The sequence below is a fragment of the Streptopelia decaocto genome (genome assembly GCF_964273445.1).
Source record: "Streptopelia decaocto genome assembly, chromosome: 2".
NCBI lineage: Eukaryota > Metazoa > Chordata > Aves > Columbiformes > Columbidae > Streptopelia > Streptopelia decaocto.
Genome location: NC_138655.1, coordinates 194,551 through 214,754, shown reverse-complemented (window position 1 = coordinate 214,754; position 20,204 = coordinate 194,551). Strand labels below are relative to the sequence as shown.

At 63.4% G+C, this 20,204-nt stretch overlaps 1 protein-coding gene across 18 annotated transcripts in view; it reads left to right on the top strand.

Moving 5' to 3' along the window:
• The window catches only part of SCRIB (scribble planar cell polarity protein), a 141,581-nt gene that overhangs the window by 82,909 nt on the left and 38,468 nt on the right, over positions 1-20,204 (top strand). For 14 of the 18 annotated variants that reach the window (XM_082046716.1, XM_082046712.1, XM_082046709.1 and 11 more), the window contains 5 exons: positions 827-1,003; positions 2,169-2,285; positions 4,306-4,494; positions 5,547-5,666; positions 14,828-14,911. In XM_082046716.1, the coding sequence (XP_081902842.1) occupies positions 827-1,003; positions 2,169-2,285; positions 4,306-4,494; positions 5,547-5,666; positions 14,828-14,911 (687 nt within the window). The remainder of the gene's footprint in view (positions 1-826; positions 1,004-2,168; positions 2,286-4,305; positions 4,495-5,546; positions 5,667-14,827; positions 14,912-20,204) is intronic. The other 4 variants (XM_082046711.1, XM_082046710.1, XM_082046706.1 and 1 more) reach the window with 3 other exon arrangements.

Genomic DNA, 20,204 nt, shown 5'->3' with positions numbered 1-20,204 from the left:
CCAGTGACGAAGCGTCTGTTTCCGTCTCGTGCCGCAGCCTCCCTGTCACGGTGTAGGAGCAGTTTTAAAGCCATTCTCGCAACCTTTGCAGCATCAGCCCAGCTTTGTGGCACTGAGGCGGTTTGTAGCTGGTCCTGTCTCGCCTCCCGAGGTGCCGACGTTTTCTGTTCCGATGCCTCGAAGTCTCCCAATGAGAAGGGGTTTGGGGGGAGTGCGAGTACCCGCGCACACTGCGCTTAGAGGGTACGATTGTCATTTTACGGTGGCTCTCTACAAGTCCTTAACACATCAGTGCACCGAGCAGCTTCTCCACAGGCAGTTCCCTCCTGAGGAGCTCTGGCTGTGAGGGACGGGCTCGGAAAGCCCAGGAGGGGCTGTGACGGCCCGGGGCGCGCTGAGCCACGCTGCCGCTCTGTGCAGGTCACCCCGCGCGGGCTGGCGTCCCTCGGGCGCTGAGCCACGCTGCCGCTCTGTGCAGGTCACCCCGCGCGGGCTGGCGTCCCTCGGGCGCAGTGCCATCCTGCCGCTCTGTGCAGGTCACCCCGCGCGGGCTGGCGTCCCTGGGGCGCTGAGCCACGCTGCCGCTCTGTGCAGGTCACCCCGCGCGGGCTGGCGTCCCTCGGGCGCTGAGCCACGCTGCCGCTCTGTGCAGGTCACCCCGCGCGGGCTGGCGTCCCTGGGGTGCTGAGCCACGCTGCCGCTCTGTGCAGGTCATCCCGCGCGGGCTGGCGTCCCTGGGGTGCTGAGCCACGCTGCCGCTCTGTGCAGGTCACCCCGCGCGGGCTGGCGTCCCTCGGGCGCGGTGTCACGCTGCCGCTCTGTGCAGGTCATCCCGCGCGGGCTGGCGTCCCGCAGCGGGCTGCGCGTGGGGGACCGGATCCTGGAGGTGAACGGCACCGACCTGCGCCACGCCACGCACCAGGAGGCCGTGACCGCGCTGCTGTCCAGCGCGCCGGAGCTCGCCGTGCTGGTGCGCAGGGACCCGCCGCCGCCCGGCATGCAGGTGCGTCAGCGGGAGCCGCGGTGCCGAGCGGGGCTCCCCCCGGCTGCGGCACCGGGGCACCCCGAACCTCAGGTGTGGGTGGGCAGGTTCCAAACCAGACTTCATTCCCGCTGGGAAAATGTAGCCAATAAACCGACTAGGAAAAGGGTTTATACAATTATGTAGCACTCCAACAACATAAACTACAGGTTTTGCTCTCAGTTGAGGAGACTATTGGGCTACGACAACACAAGAACAATGAGGATCCACAGCATACAGGCATTCACTCAGCAGAAACAAACCAGAGGCCGCTCTCTGCAGGAATAACCGCTCGCCCGCTCAGGCGAGGGCTCCCGCTTGCCTGGCCAGGCAGGGACTCATTCCAGGATATACCCAGTTCATAACCACTCACCGAATGAGGATGGCGGGTGCTCTCCATCCCACAAAGTCTCCTTAGTGTCCCGGGCTAAGGGGGGGGCTCCAGCTCATAGAGCCGCTGTTCCCACACCGCTCCAAGGGGTCTTTGTGGGGACCCCTTTTATAACCTGGTCAGATCTGGCTGTGGGCACCACAGCGTGGTCCAGCAGCTCCTCAGCTGCTCCGGGCGCCTCCTTTGCTGAGGACCCTGTTTGCTGACGAGGGTCCCACCCTCCTGTCCCAGCCAGCGCGGGTGACGTCCCCGTCCCCGTGCCCGGGGCAGGGGGGCTGTGCTGTCAGCACCTTGGGACCACCCTGCTGCGCTGGGGACGGGCACAGCGGGCACAAAGGAGCTGTAGGGCCATCAGTGGCCCCGGTGGAGGCTCCAGGTCTTGGGGGAACGCGCAGCTGCCGCAGGGTGGGACTGGATACGGGGGATGGATACGGCCAGAGTGAGGCCGAGATGTCCTTCTCGGGGCAGGATCCACTCTCTGGTGAATGCTGTAACGTATCTCCAGCTGCGGACCACGGAGGGTCTCCTGCCATGCCCGTGGGCACCTCGGGGTCGGAGAATGATCAGGACCTGAACGGGAGACAAAAACACGGAAAAGGAGCCCGTCAAAACCAGTGAACTGTGCTACACGACCGAAAGCTCTAATTCAGGCCCTTTTCAGGGTGTTTAGAACGTGGCCACCTACCGGGAGTGTTTCCTTAGCAATTCCTGTCCGGACTTGACCCAGAAACAAGGAGACCTTTTCTGTGTTGGCAGGAAATATGCATTGAAAAGGCCCCAGGAGAGAAACTGGGCATCAGCATCCGCGGTGGCGCCAAGGGTCACGCCGGGAACCCGTTCGATCCCACCGACGAGGGCATCTTCATCTCCAAGGTACAGAGCGCGGCAGGGCGGCTGCAGGGTGGCCGCGGGGCGGCTGCGGGGCTGCCGTGGGGCTGCGGCGGGGCGGCTGCGGGGCTGCTATGGGGCTGCGGGGCTGCTATGGGGCTGCGGTGGGGTTGCTATGGGGCTGCGGTGGGGCGGCTGCGGGGCTGCTATGGGGCTGCGGTGGGGCGGCTGCGGGGCGGCTGTGGGGCTGCACTGCTCGTAGTTCCACAGCGCCCGGTCCCGTTGGTTCCTTGGCCTCTGGCTTGCGGGTGCTCCTCAGTCTCCGGAGTCACTCTGAGCTCCGGCTCTATGACACGAGGCACCAAGAGCTCTGTTTCTCCAGCGTGCCCCGGGTACACCCCGTTTCACCCGACACGTTCTGCTTCCACTGAGGAAGTGACGCCCGTCTGGTGGTTCTGTTCTCTCCCTGGGGCACTTCCCGCTGGACCCCGTGTTTCTGTCTGGTTCCCGAGAGCAGCTTCTCCTGTCACCATCGTACGATTTTTTCTCGCTTCCCAGCTCATGTATTTCTCCTGAGCAAAATCTCACGTTCACATTTGTTTGGTTTGGGGTTGTTTTGATTGTTGCTTTTGTGTTTTGCTGTTTTCTTTCACGCTGCACGCACAGCAAGTCCCACAGTCTCCTTTCCTGTCCCCAAGTGGCAGACGCGGGTTCGCCCCGTTGCCTGTCCCGCCGTGCGGTGGCGGCGCGGCGCTCTGGTGCCTCCCGGAGCACGGGGGCCGTGTTCCTCAGAGCAGCCGGGGTCCCGGAGCACGGGGCCGTGTTCCTCAGAGCAGCCGGGGTCCCGGAGCACGGGGGCCGTGTTCCTCAGAACAGCTGGGGTCCCGGAGCAGGGGTGCTGTGTTCCTCAGAGCAGCCGGGGTCCCGGAGCACGGGGGCCGTGTTCCTCAGAACAGCCGGGGTCCCGGAGCAGGGGTGCTGTGTTCCTCAGAACAGCCGGGGTCCCGGAGCAGGGGTGCTGTGTTCCTCAGAGCAGCCGGGGTCCCGGAGCAGGGGGCCGTGTTCCTCAGAACAGCCGGGGTCCCGGAGCACGGGGCCGTGTTCCTCAGAACAGCCGGGGTCCCGGAGCACGGGGCCGTGTTCCTCAGAGCAGCGGGGGTCCTGGAGCACGGGGGCCGTGTTCCTCAGAGCAGCCGGGGTGTGCGCACAGCGCCCCGGGACGTGCCGAGGCAGGATGGGACCTGTGGCTGACTGAGGAAAGAGAACAGGAGTTAATGCCGAAAGGGAGGGTGGAAAATGGCAGATACGTGTAATTTAGGTCTGTCTCTACCACAAAGACAGTGAAAAGCCTTTATGCCTCATTTGTCTCTTATCCACAAAAATGACCACTATGCTTGCGTTTTCTGTCTCTCTCCCAACAAAAGAATTGTTACACTTCATGCTGTGAAGCCGAATCAGAGAAGGGTGAGCTTTCTCACTGTGGCACCCGCAAAGCAAAAGCAGCTCCTTTCCTTGGGGCAGCACATTTCAAATTTAGATGCTTTTTATCTCCCGAAAGATCAATGGTGATCAATACGGAAAGGGGGAGTGTCAGGAGGATGGAGCCAGGCTCTGCTGGTGACAACCAGTGACAGGACAAGGGGCAATGGGTGCAAACTGGAACACAGGAGGTTCCACTGGAAGAGGAGAAGCAACTTGTTGGGGTGAGGGTGGCAGAGCCTGGCCCAGGCTGCCCAGGGGGTTGTGGAGTCTCCTTCTGTGCAGACATTCCAACCCCCTGGACACCTTCCTGTGGAACCTCAGCTGGGTGTTCCTGCTCCGGGGGTTGCACTGGATGGGCTTTGAGGGCCCTTCACCCCCTGACACCCTGGGATTCTGGGGTTTCTTCCGCGCCTGTTTCCTCTGTCACACTGTACACTTCATTGATTTTCTCCCCTGTCTGTAAGTGCACACAAACACTTCAGACGCTGACGCGGAGCCGCAGCTCTCCCGTTCCCGCGCTCCGGTTCCTCTCCGGCCGCTCCCCGCACCCCGTCCCGTCTCAGCCCCGTGTCGCCCGTTGCAGGTGAGCTCGTCGGGGGCGGCGGCGCGGGACGGGCGGCTGCAGGTGGGGATGCGCATCCTGGAGGTGAACCAGCAGAGCCTGCTGGGCATGACGCACACGGAGGCCGTGCAGGTCCTGCGCGGCGTGGGCGACGCGCTGCTGGTGCTGGTGTGCGACGGCTTCGACCCGCGCGCCGCGGCCGCCATCGAGGTGAGGCTGCGCCCCGCTGCTCCCTGACGGCTCTGGCCTTGTCACGCCCTTTGCTGGAGGTCTGGGTTTCTGGGCCCCGGGTTCCCACGTCGCTCTCCTGCTCTGTGGCCTGGCGGCGTGGCCGGTTTGCCAGAGCGTCTCCGCAGGCCGCCGCTCCGCTGGCTGCGGCACCGACCGCTCCACCGGGCCACCGCGCTGCTTACAAATGCGGTTTTCACACTCCTTTTCTCCAGGCTCTTGTGCCTGGTTTTCCTGTGCCGATGCTATGCTGTCTGTTCACTGGTGTTTGCCTTTCCCCGCAGGGAAACTCTTACCCATAGTACTCCTGTGCCTTCTCGGTCTCTTTTTTCAAGGCTTATCAAGTAAGCTTTTTTATCCTCCACTAGAATAAGTGCCCAGTCCCCAGTACCAGTATGAAGGGGCTTGAACACAAGCCCTATGGGGAGAGGCTGAGGGAGCTGGGCTTGTTTAGTCTGGAGAAGAGGAGGCTCAGAGCTGAGCTCAGCACTCTCTAGAACTACCTGAAGGGCAGTTCTAGCCAGGGGGGGATTGGGCTCTTCTCCCAGGCATCAGCAATAGGACAAGGGGCCATGGGCTTCAACTCTGCCAGGGGAAATTGAGGCTGGAGATTAGAAAGAAATTCTTTACAGAGAGAGTGGTCAGGCATTGGAATGGCTGCCCAGGGAGGTGCTGGACTCACCGGCCCTGGAGGGTTTTCAGCTGAGATTGGCCATGGCACTTAGTGCCATGATCTAGTCAATGGGCTGGAGTTGGACCAAGGGTTGGACTGGATGATCTCTGAGGTCTTTTCCAACCCAGTCGATTCTGTGATTCTGTGATTCTGTTCCTTATCCCTTTTCTGTACTCGTTTCAACTCAAACTCGTCTTCCCTGGCCCTCGAGCTCCTTCAATAATTGGTGCTGAGATGAGGTTTGAAGTTGAGAAGGAGCTCCGACCAGCCCGGGTTCATCTCGGTGCTCTGAGTCTGGGAACCCAGGGAATGGACTTTTTGTGTAAAACACACCATGTTTTATTGCCTTTTTGCTTTGCAGATGTCTCCAGGGATTATTGCAAACCCTTTTGCTGCTGGCATTGGGCGCAAGAATAGCCTGGAAAGTATCTCTTCTATTGACCGGGACTTGAGCCCTGAAGAACTGGAGATGCTGCAGAAGGTGGGTGCGATGGCTGCGACGGGGGGCACGTTACAGGGTGGAAAGAATGACTGAGATCTCCAGTGTCTCCCTTGGTGCGCTGAACCTGCAACATAACGGGTAGTGCATTTCCTTCTGTTGGATCAGCGCTCCCAGCACTTCAGTCATGACAGGACCCAGATCTTCTTGAGCTTAGAGGTGCTGCGAGAAGGGAGAGAGCACGGGGCGAGTGGCTCTAACTTTGCTCTCTCGCAGGAGATGGAAATGGTGAGAGAAGCAGCTCAGTGGGAGAGAGAAGAGATGGAGAAAGTGGTGAGAGATGTTTCACGTAGCAGAATCTGTTCTCCGGTGGCTCCGCCGCGGCCGAGCCCGACAGCGCCGCTCGTCTCTGCCCGGACGCCGGTGCTGCGGGGGCCTCGCGTCTCCCTCTCGGTGGTGAGCGCTGGGTTAGTGCAGCTGCTCCTGCCGTCGTGCGCCTCCCTGCGCCTCGGCGGCGCTGCTCCGTTCGTTACAGCCCCGCTGCCGCTGCCGCACCCTGAGCCCGGAGTCCCACGTGTCACCAGTTCTCTGTACAGCGCTCCTGACCTGACGGTTTTGTGAGCAGAGACGGGAACACTCGGCTCAGAGCTGCCCTGGTTTGAGGAGGCAGCGCTGTTAATCTCAGGCGTGTGCTCCTCAGTTTACTTGTTTTTCTGGTTGGTTCTGTGAACTCCGTGTTCCTGCGGCTGTTTCACAGAGCCAGGTCAGCAGCGTCACGCCACGCGAGGACGTGGGCTGTCTGATTGTCCCTCCTCAGCCGGTGATCTGTTCAGCCGGGTCCCTCCGGGAGCGGAGGGGAGATGTTGTTCCGCAGCGTGGCGGTCGGGACCCGCTCTGCGCCCGGCGCCCGTGGGCTCTGCGGGAGCCCCTCAGCCTGCCCAGGCACAGCTGCTGCTGCCGTGCTCCTGTGGCCGTGACCGCTGCACCCGTGGGCTCTGCGGGACCCCCCAGCCTGCCCCAGGCACAGCTGCTGCTGCCGGGCTCCTTCGGTGGCCGTGACCGCTGCACCCGTGGGCTCTGCGGGACCCCCCAGCCTGCCCCAGGCACAGCTGCTGCTGCCGGGCTCCTTCGGTGGCCGTGACCGCTCTGCGGGAGCCCCTCAGCCTGCCCCAGGCACAGCTGCTGCTGCCGGGCTCCTGTGACTGCTCTGTGCGCGCCCGGCGCCCGTGGGCTCTGCGGGAGCCCCTCAGCCTGCCCAGGCACAGCTGCTGCTGCCGGGCTCCTTTGGTGGCCATGACCGCTCTGCGGGTGCCCGGCGCCCGTGGGCTCTGCGGGAGCCGCTCAGCCTGCCCCAGGCACAGCTGCTGCTGCCGGGCTCCTTCGGTGGCCGTGACCGCTGCACCCGTGGGCTCTGCGGGACCCCCCAGCCTGCCCCAGGCACAGCTGCTGCTGCCGGGCTCCTTCGGTGGCCGTGACCGCTCTGCGGGAGCCCCTCAGCCTGCCCAGGCACAGCTGCTGCTGCCGGGCTCCTGTGGCCGTGACCGCTCAGCCTTTACACTTGCTGCCCCGCGGGAGTGCAGGGGTGTCGGCAGTTCTGGACTTAGGTGGTCTTGAGAACTCAGTTAGCACTTGAGATTTTGTTCACTTTGGAAGAAACGGCCAACGCTGTGAATAACCAGTGGCACAGACTGAGAGGACAGAGCCATGAGCCAGAAAATGGCCTTGTGACCTTTCAGGCACGCGTTATGTGTAATGATTACATACACATAAGTATATTTGTATAACCGTACTGCGCTCTGGGTCCATGGGAGCGGGGGCACGGGCACAGGGCTGCGCGTCCCGCGGGCTCCGCGGGCGGCTTCGCTTTGTCCTTGCTCTGCGGCTTGGACGCGTGCGGAGCAGGACACGGGGTCCTGCCCGAGTGTCGTGAGCTGGTCTCAGGGTTTGACTCCTCCGGCCTTAGAGAGCGATTGGGGCGGGAGGGAGCCTCTCCACGTCACTCGGTTCGGCTCAGAGCGGAGCCAGCTTACATCAGACTTAGTGATTTTTTCTGTGTTTCTTGCCAAGGAAGGACCCGAGAATGGTTTGCTGTGGTTTCAGAAAACCCAATTTCATGGCGTTACTGTCACAGCAAAGGGTGTTCCTTCTAGTTTAATGTTGGACGCGTATGGACTTGAATACTCTGTAGGAGACCTCGGGTCCGGTGAGTTTGACACAGTCTCCACAGCATCCTCACAGCTCAGTTGCGGAGGGGTGGTCTGGACAATAGAGTAGTGAGGGGGGTTGCAAACTGGCTTAGGGAGAGAAGCCAGAGAGTGGTGGTCAATGGTGCGGAGTCCAGTTGAGGCCAGTATCCAGTGCAGAGCCTCAGGGGGCAGTGCTGGGGCCGGTATTATTCAATATATTCATTAACGATTTAGACGAGGGAATTGAGTGCACTATCAGCAAGTTTGCTGATGACACCAAGCTGGGAGGAGTGGTGACACTGGAAGCTGTGCTGCCATCAGAGACCTGGACAGGCTGGAGAGCTGGGCGGGGAATAACCTGATGAAATTTAACAAGGGCAAGTGTAGAGTCCTGCATCTGGGCAGGAACAACCACAGGTTCCAGTACAGGTTGGGAAATTACATATTAGAGAGCAGTGTAGGGGAAAGGGACCTGGGGGTCCTGGTGGACAACAGGATGACCATGAGCCAGCACTGGGCCCTTGTGGCCAGGAAGCCAATGGGACCTGGGGTGGGTTAGAAGGGGGTGGTCAGTGGGTCAGAGAGGTTCTCCTGCCCCTCTGCTCTGCCCTGGGGAGACCACACCTGGAATCTTGTGTCCAGTTGTGGCCCCTCAGTTCCAGCAGGACAGGGAACTGCTGCAGAGAGTCCAGCGCAGCCACCAAGATGCTGCAGGGAGTGGAGCATCTCCCGTGTGAGGAAAGGCTGAGGGAGCTGGGGCTCCTTAGTTTGGAGAAGAGGAGGCTGTTTATAAGTATATAAAGGGTGAGTGTCATGAGGATGGAGCCAGGCTGTTCTCGGTGGCAAACAATGATAGGACAAGGGGTAATGGGATCAAGCTGGAACACAAGAGGTTCCACTTAAATTTGAGAAGAAACTTCTTCATGGTGAGGGTGGCAGAGCCTGGCCCAGGCTGCCCAGGGGGTTGTGGAGTCTCCTTCTCTGCAGACATTCCAACCCCTGGACACCTTCCTGTGGAACCTCAGCTGGGTGTTCCTGCTCCATGGGGGGATTGCACTGGATGAGCTTCTGAGGTCCCTTCCAACCCCAAACAGACTGTGATACTGTGATACTGTGTGATCAGCATTTTTAACAGCTCTGGATGAGCCCAGAGCCAGTCCAGCCCCAAACCCACGCTGCGCTGTCTGTGCTGCTTGCATTAATTCAAGCTTAGGTACATAAAGGCTTTTCTAAAAGTCAGGCTGACATTACTTAAAAATACCCCAGACACTGTCAAAAAAACAGAAAACCCTATTTGATTGCTGATACAGCCTTGGCCATATCTCAGTTTATGGTGGTTTTTCATTGAAACCTGGAATGTAAAATTTTATTTAAATGGTTAATTTAAAGGAAAAAAGTTATCAAAACATACTCATTCAGCCACCAGCAATGCTTCAAAACAACGGTGGGATCTTACGGAAGTGTCGTTGTTCTTCGTGGAGGCCGAACCGTGCGCCGTGATCGCGGTTCATCCTGCCTGGGGGTTACTCCTGACAGCTTTTTGAAGCAAGACTCTGAGACGTGTATTTAGCACCCTGTGGTCACTCTGGGGCTGCCGTGACGTGTATTTAGCACCCTGTGGTCACTCTGGGGCTGCCGTGACGTGTATTTAGCACCCTGTGGTCACTCTGGGGCTGCCGTGACGTGTATTTAACACTCTGTGGTCACTCTGGGGCTGCCGTGACGTGTATTTAACACTCTGTGGTCACTCTGGGGCTGCCGTGACGTGTATTTAACACTCTGTGGTCACTCTGGGGCTGCCGTGACGTGTATTTAGCACCCTGTGGTCACTCTGGGGCTGCCGTGACGTGTATTTAGCACCCTGTGGTCACTCTGGGGCTGCCGTGACGTGTATTTAACACTGTGGTCACTCTGGGGCTGCCGTGACGTGTATTTAACACTCTGTGGTCACTCTGGGGCTGCCGTGATGTGTATTTAACACTCTGTGGTCAGATGGTTGGGTTTGCAGCAGTGTCCGCCAGTGCTGTGTGGTGGTCGTTGTAAAGCTGTAGGAGGTTCCCACCTCAGTGACACTGTTTGTGTCACCATTTTTGGACCTGTTCGCTAATACTTGAAGGTTTCATGTTCCGTTTTGCACACAAGTGACAGGCACCAAATGTGTCTCCTCACAGTAAGGTTGTGGACTGAAGAAACGTGAAGGATTTTGGCTTTGCCGTGCTCACCATCAGTTCTGCGGAGGTTTTCACTCGCCGCATGTATCTCCCAGTTCAGTTCCTTGATAGCTCAGTTTCTAACAGCATCAGTAACCCCGGTTCTCCAGGGACCGATTCGTGGTGCATTTCTGTGCCCCAGCTCTGCAGCTGTGGTTGTTTCTCTGGCTCTCCGGGTGTTGTCAGGACGGACTTTGAACAGCCCACGGCCCCGTCTGGGCTGCCTGCTGCTCTTGTCTCTTCAGCTGGAGAGCCCAGAGAACGGTCACGCACGAGGTGATTACTGTTAGCTTGAACACTCACTTTACATGTGGCACTTGTCCAAAATAAACATCAGCGGATTCAGAATGGGCTTCAGCGTAAATATCCGTAAATAGCCCTTGGGGTCTCGTGATCCTCCAGAGCGTTAGTGTGTTCTCACGTTGCTCACTGTTGTCTGGAGGTCGGGCATGCGATGTGCCACACCGATTATCTGCTGGTGGCAACACACAGAGCTTTGGAAGAGGAGGGCGGCGCTGCTTATCTGAGCTTTCAGCAGCTCCCTCTGTATTTCTCAGACACCGTCCCCATCCCGTCGTCCCGGCCGCGGGGAGGTCGCGCTGCACCGTCGGGAGGGTCGCGCTGCACGTCAGGAGGGTCGCGCTGCACTGTCGGGAGGGTCGCGCTGCACTGTCGGGAGGGGAGGGTCACGCTGCACCGTCGGGAGGGTCACGCTGCACCGTCGGGAGGGGAGGGTCGCGCTGCACCATCAGGAGGGTCACGCTGCACCGTTGGGAGGGGAGGGTCGCGCTGCACCGTCAGGAGGGTCGCGCTGCACTGTCGGGAGGGGAGGGTCGCGCTGCACCGTCGGGAGGGGAGGGTCGCGCTGCACCGTCGGGAGGTCGCGCTGCACCGTCGGGAGGTCGCGCTGCACCGTCAGGAGGGTCGCGCTGCACCGTCGGGAGGGGAGGGTCGCGCTGCACCGTCGGGAGGTCGCGCTGCACCGTCGGGAGGGGAGGGTCACGCTGCACCGTCGGGAGGGGAGGGTCGCGCTGCACCGTCGGGAGGTCGCGCTGCACCGTCGGGAGGTCGCGCTGCACCGTCGGGAGGGGAGGGTCGCGCTGCACCGTCGGGAGGGTCGCGCTGCACTGTCGGGAGGGTCGCGCTGCACCGTCGGGAGGTCGCACTGCACCATCGGGAGGGGAGGGTCACGCTGCACCGTCGGGAGGGTCACGCTGCACCGTCGGGAGGGTCGCGCTGCACTGTCGGGAGGGTCACGCTGCACCGTCGGGAGGGGAGGGTCGTGCTGCACCGTCGGGAGGGTCGCGCTGCACCGTCGGGAGGGGAGGGTCGCACTGCACCGTCGGGAGGGTCGCGCTGCACCGTCGGGAGGGTCGCGCTGCACCGTCGGGAGGGGAGGGTCACGCTGCACCGTCGGGAGGGTCGCGCTGCACCGTCGGGAGGGGAGGGTCGCGCTGCACCGTCGGGAGGGGAGGGTCGTGCTGCACCGTCGGGAGGGTCGCGCTGCACCGTCGGGAGGGTCGCGCTGCACTGTCGGGAGGTCGCGCTGCACCGTCAGGAGGGTCGCGCTGCACCGTTGGGAGGGTCACGCTGCACCGTTGGGAGGGGGGGGTCACGCTGCACCGTCGGGAGGGTTGCGCTGCACCGTCGGGAGGTCGCGCTGCACCATCGGGAGGGGAGGGTCGCGCTGCACCGTCGGGAGGGGAGGGTCGCGCTGCACCGTCGGGAGGTCGCGCTGCACCGTCGGGAGGGGAGAGTTGCGCTGCACCGTCGGGAGGGGAGGGTCACGCTGCACCGTCGGGAGGTCGCGCTGTGCGGGGGGTTGCCGGTCACCCCTGGGCCGTTCCTGTGCTGCGCCGGGTGGCCGAGCACTGCCCCGCGGGTTCGAAGTGCTGCCCCGCGGTTTGAAGCGCTGCCCCGTGGGCTCGAAGCGCTGCCCAGTGGGTTCGAAGCGCTGCCCCGCGGGTTCGAAGCGCTGCCCCGCGGGTTCGAAGCGCTGCCCTATGGGTTTGAAGCGCTGCCCCGCGGGTTTGAAGCGCTGCCCGCGGGTTCGAAGCGCTGCCCCGCGGTTTGAAGCGCTGCCCCGCGGTTTGAAGCGCTGCCCCATGGGTTTGAAGCGCTGCACCGCGGGTTCGGAGCGCTGCCCCGCGGGTTCGGAGCGCTGCCCCGTGCTCACACAGCGGCTCTGTCTGTAGCCCTGTGGCTGTGGTGCTGGTAACAAGTATGTGGGTTTTTAGGTCTTTGTCCCTAGTCCAGCGAGGCCTGTGCTCTGTAGGTTCGTTTCTCCGTTCCCTCCCGCCTCCCCAGCCCGTGCTCTGCCAGGGCAGCTCTTGTAGCGATAAGAACCTTCTCCTCCCCTTGGCCGTGCTGTAGCTTGTGCTCGAGGGGCTTCAGCTCCCTTTGGTGTTCCCCGAGATCGACCCTGCTGGGGATTTAGAGACATGCGCTGTCTCCCCGCTCTGGTGACACCCGGCTCCTGTCACACGGGGCGTCTGTTCCCGTCCGTGCTGCTGGCGATGACCGAGCTCACACACAATTCCAGCTCCGCTCTCCCCATGCCCGCTGTTGGTGCTGGTGGCGGCTGCAGCCCCGTGCGGCTCCTGCTCCGTGTGCCGCTGCGGCGCTGATCTCTGTCCTCTCCTCTGTCCTGTCCCTGCCCACGCTGATCTCTGTCCTCTGTGTCCTCTGTCCCTGCCCGCGCTGATCTCTGTCCTCTGTGTCCTCTGTCCTCTGTCCCTGCCCACGCTGATCTCTGTCCTCTGTGTCCTCTGTCCTCTGTCCCTGCCCACGCTGATCTCTGTCCTCTGTGTTCTCTGTCCCTGCCCGTGCTGATCTCTCTCCTGTCCCTGCCCACGCTGGTCTCTGTCCTCTGTGTCCTCTGTCCCTGCCCGCGCTGGTCTCTGTCCTCTCCTCTGTCCTGTCCCTGCCCACACTGATCTCTGTCCTCTCCTCTGTCCTCTGTCCCTGCCCACGCTGATCTCTGTCCTCTCCTCTGTCCTCTGTCCCTGCCGCGCTGATCTCTGTCCTCTGTGTCCTCTGTCCCTGCCCGCACTGATCTCTGTCCTTGTCTCTGTCCTCTGTCCCTGCCGCTCTGATCTCTGTCCTCTCCTCTGTCCTGTCCCTGCCGCGCTGATCTCTGTCCTCTCTGTCCTGTCCCTGCCCGCGCTGATCTCTGTCCTCTCTGTCCTGTCCCTGCCCGCGCTGATCTCTGTCCTCTCCTCTGTCCTGTCCCTGCCCGCGCTGATCTCTGTCCTCTCCTCTGTCCCTGCCGCGCTGATCTCTGTCCTCTCCTCTGTCCTCTGTCCCTGCCGCGCTGATCTCTGCCCTCTCTGTCCTCTGTCCCTGCCCGCACTGATCTCTGCCCTCTCTGTCCTCTGTCCCTGCCCATGCTGATCTCTGTCCTCTGTCCTCTGTCCCTGCCCGCGCTGATCTCTGTCCTCTGTGTCCTCTGTCCCTGCCCGCGCTGATCTCTGTCCTCTGTGTCCTCTGTCCCTGCCTGCGCTGATCTCTGTCCTGGTCTCTGTCCTCTCTCCCTGCCGGACGCTGCTCCTGTTCCTGTCCCACGGTGCTGGTCTCTGTCCTGGTCTCTGTCCTCCGCGCTGCCGGACGCTGCTCCTGTTCCTGTCCCGCGGTGCTGATCTCTCTCTGTCCTCCGCGCTGCGGGCGCCGCTCCTGTTCCTGTCCCACCGTGCTGATCTCTCTCTGTCCTCCCGTGATTCTGGACGCTGCTCCTGTTCCTGTCCCACCGTGCTGATCTCTCTCTGTCCTCCCGTGATTCTGGACACTGCTCCTGTTCCTGTCCCACCGTGCTGATCTCTCTCTGTCCTCCGCGCTGCGGGCGCCGCTCGGCCGCCCAGGAGCGCTGCGCAGGGAGCGGGAGGCGGCCGCGCGGCAGCCGGGGGAGCAGGCGGAGTGAGGACACGGCACCGCGGGACGGGCGCGGGGCTGCAGGAGCCTCCGGCACCGCTCCTTCCCCTTCACTCCCGCTCTCCACAGGTCATAGTCCACACCCCCCAAAAACACACTTTTGAGTATAGGAGAAGATATCAGAAATTAAGAAATCTGTGATGAGGAAGGAATGGTGAAAAACAATGGCTAGAATTAGAAAAGCCGAAAAATGCAAATGGGGAGTGAAATCAAACAAAATTATACGAGTGTGAGTCAAGGTGGAGAAAAGATACTGATGGCAGAGCCCGGGGAACGGCAGCAGATGTGCCGGGGGCAGTGGGACATGGGGAAAAGGTTCTTCCCCAGAGGGGCTGGACACTGAACAGGCTCCCAGGGAGGGGTCACGGCCCAGCCTGACAGTGTTCAAGGAGAGACCGGACACCGTGCTCAGACACACGGGGTGAGCTGTGGGGTGTCCTGGGCAGGGACAGGAGCTGGAACCGATGGTCCTGTGGGTCCTGCCAGCTCAGGACACTCTGTGGTTCTGTGATTCTGGAGAGGAGTTATAGATGTGCCTTCCCCAGTGTCTCCGAATCCCGGCCGTAAGCCTTTCAGGTGCTCTTTGGAGGACACCGGTAGGTCCGTCACGTTCTGTCCCCGCGCGAGGGAGTGGACGTGGCACGTGTGGCAGGAGCAGGGGGGACCTGTGGGGACCCTGAGCGACGGCGTCTCTGCAGCGTTTCTCAGGCCTCTGCCATGTTTGTGTCTGGCTCATTTTCCATCAGTGGGGACTTGAGCCTGGAGACAAGCCTTGGTTATTGCTGGGGGTGGTTTCCTTTTAGTCGCGGTGTCTAAGGGATGTAGTTGACCTCTGGCCTGATCTCCTCCTGGTGTCTCTCTCCTCCCCTGCCTTCTCCAGAACGCCACGAGCGAGCCGCTGCGCCTGGACTACCGGACCCTGGCTGCCCTGCCCAGCAGCGGCCTGCAGCGCGGGAACCGCTCCGTAAGTGCGGGCCGGGGCGCGGGAACCGCTCCGTAAGTGCGGGCCGGGGCGCGGGAACCGCTCCGTAAGTGCGGGCTGGGGCGCGGGAACCGCTCCGTAAGTGCGGGGCCGGGGCGGACCGGGGCGCGGGAATCGCTCCGTAAGTGCGGGCCGGGGCGGGCTGGGGCGCGGGAACCGCTCCGTAAGTGCGGGCCGGGGCGGGCATGGTGCAGGAACCGCTCCGTAAGTGCGGGCCGGGGCGGGCATGGTGCAGGAACCGCTCCGTAAGTGTGGGCCGAGGCGCGGGCTGGGGTGCGGGAACTGCTCCGTAAGTGCGGGCCGGGGTGGGCCGGGGCGCGGGAACCGCTCCGTAAGTGCGGGCCGGGGCGCGGGAACCGCTCCGTAAGTGCGGGCCGGGGTGCGGGCTGGGCCGGGGTGCAGGCTGGGGCGCGGGCCGGGGCGCGGGCTGCGCGGGGCCAACGGCGCCGCCGGGGGAGGGGGCGGTGCCCTGCACCGGGACACGGGAGCGGAACCGCGGTAGAGCCGGGCAGGGTGGAACAGGAGGCAGCCACAGAGAGAGATGAGAACAAGAAACTGGGGAGAGCAGGGAGCCGGGTCACTTGGCATTTTGGAGAGGGAGGCGGCGCGGGTAATGGCCGGGACAGAGGAGCGCCCTGAGCGCGGCAGAGGGACAGCCCGGCGGAGAGCGGCCGTGCGAGCAGGAACGGCTGCAAGCTGAGCGGGGCGAGGGGAGGTGCTTTCTGACAGAGTTGTGCGCAAATTCATTGCAGATGGTGTTTAGCGAGGAGGAGGGATGTGGGGCGCTGGTACCAAGAGTACTAAATCGAGATCCATCCAGGGCTGCCAAAGGCAAAGTGTCAGCGGTTGTGCGTTGTGACTCAGTCCTGGCACAGCCTGGGGGCTCCTGCCCCGGGCCCTGCGTTCCAGCCCTGATACGCGGTGGCAGCTCAGCCAAGAGCAGCCCACATTTCACAGACTTCACAAAGGCGTCTGTCTCTCCTGTGTTGTGTCAAACCTTACCTCACCTCTTCCCTTCCCTTGGTCGTGTTTTGTCTTCCCTGCATCATGCCTCGTGCGCCGGGCTTCTGCCCGCTTCCTCACGCTCCGGTCTTCGCCTCCTCCGGCAGCAGGAGCCATCCCTTTGCTCTGATCATAGAGCCCGCATTCCCATTCCATTGTTTCGGGATCATCTCTTTTACCTCCACTGTCCACCTCATTCCGTCCAGACAGGTCCCTCTCCTGTCCATCTGTCCTCTCGTTGACTTCAGGCACTCTTGCTTTCTGCTTTCACACGGATTACAGCCCTGCTTTTCTCCAGCTTCGTCGTGTTTTGTTCCTCCCCATGCTCCCCAGCTTTTGGGTTTTCACACAGAAAGCATTATCAGGCAAAGCTCTAACATATTTTTAGCCCTCTCAGTGTAACTGGGCAGCTGGAGGGGAGGGCAGAGCCACCCGGCGCGGCAGCTGCCGGAGCGCTGGGCGCCCGGTGCCGCTGGGCGGTCGTGCCGCAGCCGCCCGTGGGCGCAGGAACGCGGGCCGGTATGCGGGCGGCAGCTATAAATGTCCCGCTGTGGGGCAGGGCCAGCGGGGCCGCGGTTCTCCTTCCCAGCTGTCGTTCGCCGGCCCCGTCTCTGCTCTGTTGGAAACGGCCGGTCTGCCCGGGGGCGGGACGGGGAGACGGCTCCAGGGACGCTCCCTGGGAGCGCCGGCCCCGTTGGGGTGACAGGCGCGGGTCGGTCCGGCGACACAAAGCACGCGGTCAGTTAACGCGCTGGCCGTCCCCAGGCGCCCTGACTGCGTTCAGCTGCCTAATGCCCAGTGCCCACAGTATTTTCCTCCCGTCTGTGCCAGCTTCCTCACCACGTACATTCTCCAAACGGTGCCTACGAGTCTGGTGCTGCAGGCGCACCACTGAGCAGGAGGTGCCGGCCTCTGTCCTGAGCACTATAGGTTGAGTGGAATTTGTCACGAGGATTCCCCAGGAACTGCCCCTGAAGAGGGGGGCAGGTAGTTGTCTATCTTGCATTAATCTGTATTGCCCTGTATTGGTCCTTTAGTGGGCAAGATTTATGGGGCTTACTGAGATGTCTGTTTGTTTGTACACTGTTAAACCCCCGTTGGAAGCTGCATGGGAGCGCTCACCGGATGCTCGCGGCTGCGCCAGCTGCGCAGCCCCTCGTGTGCGGGGTCCCGGCGCACGGCGGTGCCGGGCGCTGGCGCAGTGGTTGCGGAGCCGGCGCGGTGTCCTGCGCACGGCGCAGTGGTTGCAGAGCTGGCGCGGTGTCCTGCGCACGGCGCAGTGGTTGAGGAGCTGGCGCGGTGTCCTGCACATGGCGCAGTCATTGAGGAGCTGGCACGGTGTCCTGCGCACGGCGCAGTCATTGAGGAGCTGGCGCGGTGTCCTGCACATGGCGCAGTGGTTGCAGAGCTGGCGCGGTGTCCTGCGCACGGCGCAGTGGTTGAGGAGCTGGCGCGGTGTCCTGCGCACGGCGCAGTGGTTGAGGAGCTGGCGCGGTGTCCTGCACATGGCGCAGTCATTGAGGAGCTGGCGCGGTGTCCTGCGCACGGCGCAGTCATTGAGGAGCTGGCGCGGTGTCCTGCGCACGGCGCAGTCATTGAGGAGCTGGCGCGGTGTCCTGCGCACGGTGCAGTCATTGAGGAGCTGGCGCGGTGTCCTGCGCACGGCGCAGTCATTGAGGAGCTGGCGCGGTGTCCTGTGCACGGCGCAGTGGTTGCGGAGCTGGCGCGGTGTCCTGCGCACGGCGCAGTGGTTGCGGAGCTGGCGCGGTGTCCTGCGCACGGCGCAGTCATTGAGGAGCTGGCGCGGTGTCCTGCGCACGGCGCAGTGGTTGAGGAGCTGGCGCGGTGTCCTGCGCACGGCGCAGTCATTGAGGAGCTGGCGCAGTGTCCTGCGCACGGCGCAGTGGTTGCAGAGCTGGCGCGGTGTCCTGCGCACGGCGCAGTGGTTGAGGAGCTGGCGCGGTGTCCTGCGCACGGCGCAGTGGTTGCAGAGCTGGCGCGGTGTCCTGCGCACGGCGCAGTGGTTGAGGAGCTGGCGCGGTGTCCTGCGCACGGCGCAGTGGTTGAGGAGCTGGCGCGGTGTCCTGCGCACGGCGCAGTCATTGAGGAGCTGGCGCAGTGTCCTGCGCACGGCGCAGTCATTGAGGAGCTGGCGCGGTGTCCTGCGCACGGCGCAGTCATTGAGGAGCTGGCGCGGTGTCCTGCGCACGGCGCAGTGGTTGCAGAGCTGGCGCGGTGTCCTGCGCACGGCGCAGTGGTTGAGGAGCTGGCGCGGTGTCCTGCGCACGGCGCAGTGGTTGCAGAGCTGGCGCGGTGTCCTGCGCACGGCGCAGTGGTTGAGGAGCTGGCGCGGTGTCCTGCACACGGCGCAGTGGTTGAGGAGCTGGCGCGGTGTCCTGCGCACGGCGCAGTGGTTGCAGAGCTGGCGCGGTGTCCTGCGCACGGCGCAGTGGTTGAGGAGCTGGCGCGGTGTCCTGCACACGGCGCAGTGGTTGAGGAGCTGGCGCGGTGTCCTGCGCACGGCGCAGTGGTTGCAGAGCTGGCGCGGTGTCCTGCGCACGGCGCAGTCATTGAGGAGCTGGTGCGGTGTCCTGCGCACGGCGCAGTCATTGAGGAGCTGGCGCGGTGTCCTGCGCACGGCGCAGTGGTTGCGGAGCTGGCGCGGTGTCCTGCGCACGGCGCAGTGGTTGAGGAGCTGGCGCGGTGTCCTGCGCACGGCGCAGTCATTGAGGAGCTGGCGCGGTGTCCTGCGCACGGCGCAGTCATTGAGGAGCTGGCGCGGTGTCCTGCGCACGGCGCAGTGGTTGCGGAGCTGGCGCGGTGTCCTGCGCACGGCGCAGTGGTTGCGGAGCTGGCGCGGTGTCCTGCGCACGGCGCAGTGGTTGAGGAGCTGGCGCGGTGTCCTGCGCACGGCGCAGTGGTTGCGGAGCTGGCGCGGTGTCCTGCGCACGGCGCAGTGGTTGAGGAGCTGGCGCGGTGTCCTGCGCACGGCGCAGTCATTGAGGAGCTGGCGCGGTGTCCTGCGCACGGCGCAGTGGTTGAGGAGCTGGCGCGGTGTCCTGCGCACGGCGCAGTCATTGAGGAGCTGGTGCGGTGTCCTGCGCACGGCGCAGTGGTTGAGGAGCTGGTGCGGTGTCCTGTGCACGGCGCAGTGGTTGAGGAGCTGGCGCGGTGTCCTGTGCACGGCGCAGTCATTGAGGAGCTGGCGCGGTGTCCTGCACACGGCGCAGTGGTTGCGGAGCTGGCGCGGTGTCCTGCGCACGGCGCAGTGGTTGAGGAGCTGGCGCGGTGTCCTGCGCACGGCGCAGTGGTTGAGGAGCTGGCGCGGTGTCCTGCGCACGGCGCAGTCATTGAGGAGCTGGCGCGGTGTCCTGCGCACGGCGCAGTCATTGAGGAGCTGGCGCGGTGTCCTGCGCACGGCGCAGTGGTTGCGGAGCTGGCGCGGTGTCCTGCGCACGGCGCAGTGGTTGCGGAGCTGGCGCGGTGTCCTGCGCACGGCGCAGTGGTTGAGGAGCTGGCGCGGTGTCCTGCGCACGGCGCAGTGGTTGCGGAGCTGGCGCGGTGTCCTGCGCACGGCGCAGTGGTTGAGGAGCTGGCGCGGTGTCCTGCGCACGGCGCAGTCATTGAGGAGCTGGCGCGGTGTCCTGCGCACGGCGCAGTGGTTGAGGAGCTGGCGCGGTGTCCTGCGCACGGCGCAGTCATTGAGGAGCTGGTGCGGTGTCCTGCGCACGGCGCAGTGGTTGAGGAGCTGGTGCGGTGTCCTGTGCACGGCGCAGTGGTTGAGGAGCTGGCGCGGTGTCCTGTGCACGGCGCAGTCATTGAGGAGCTGGCGCGGTGTCCTGCACACGGCGCAGTGGTTGCGGAGCTGGCGCGGTGTCCTGCGCACGGCGCAGTGGTTGAGGAGCTGGCGCGGTGTCCTGCGCACGGCGCAGTGGTTGAGGAGCTGGCGCGGTGTCCTGCGCACGGCGCAGTCATTGAGGAGCTGGCGCGGTGTCCTGTGCACGGCGCAGTCATTGAGGAGCTGGCGCGGTGTCCTGCGCACGGCGCAGTGGTTGCGGAGCTGGCGCGGTGTCCTGCGCACGGCGCAGTGGTTGAGGAGCTGGCGCGGTGTCCTGCGCACGGCGCAGTGGTTGAGGAGCTGGCACGGTGTCCTGCACATGGCGCAGTCATTGAGGAGCTGGCACGGTGTCCTGCGCACGGCGCAGTGGTTGAGGAGCTGGCGCGGTGTCCTGCGCACGGCGCGGGCCGGGGGGCGCATCTGCGAGGGGCTGCG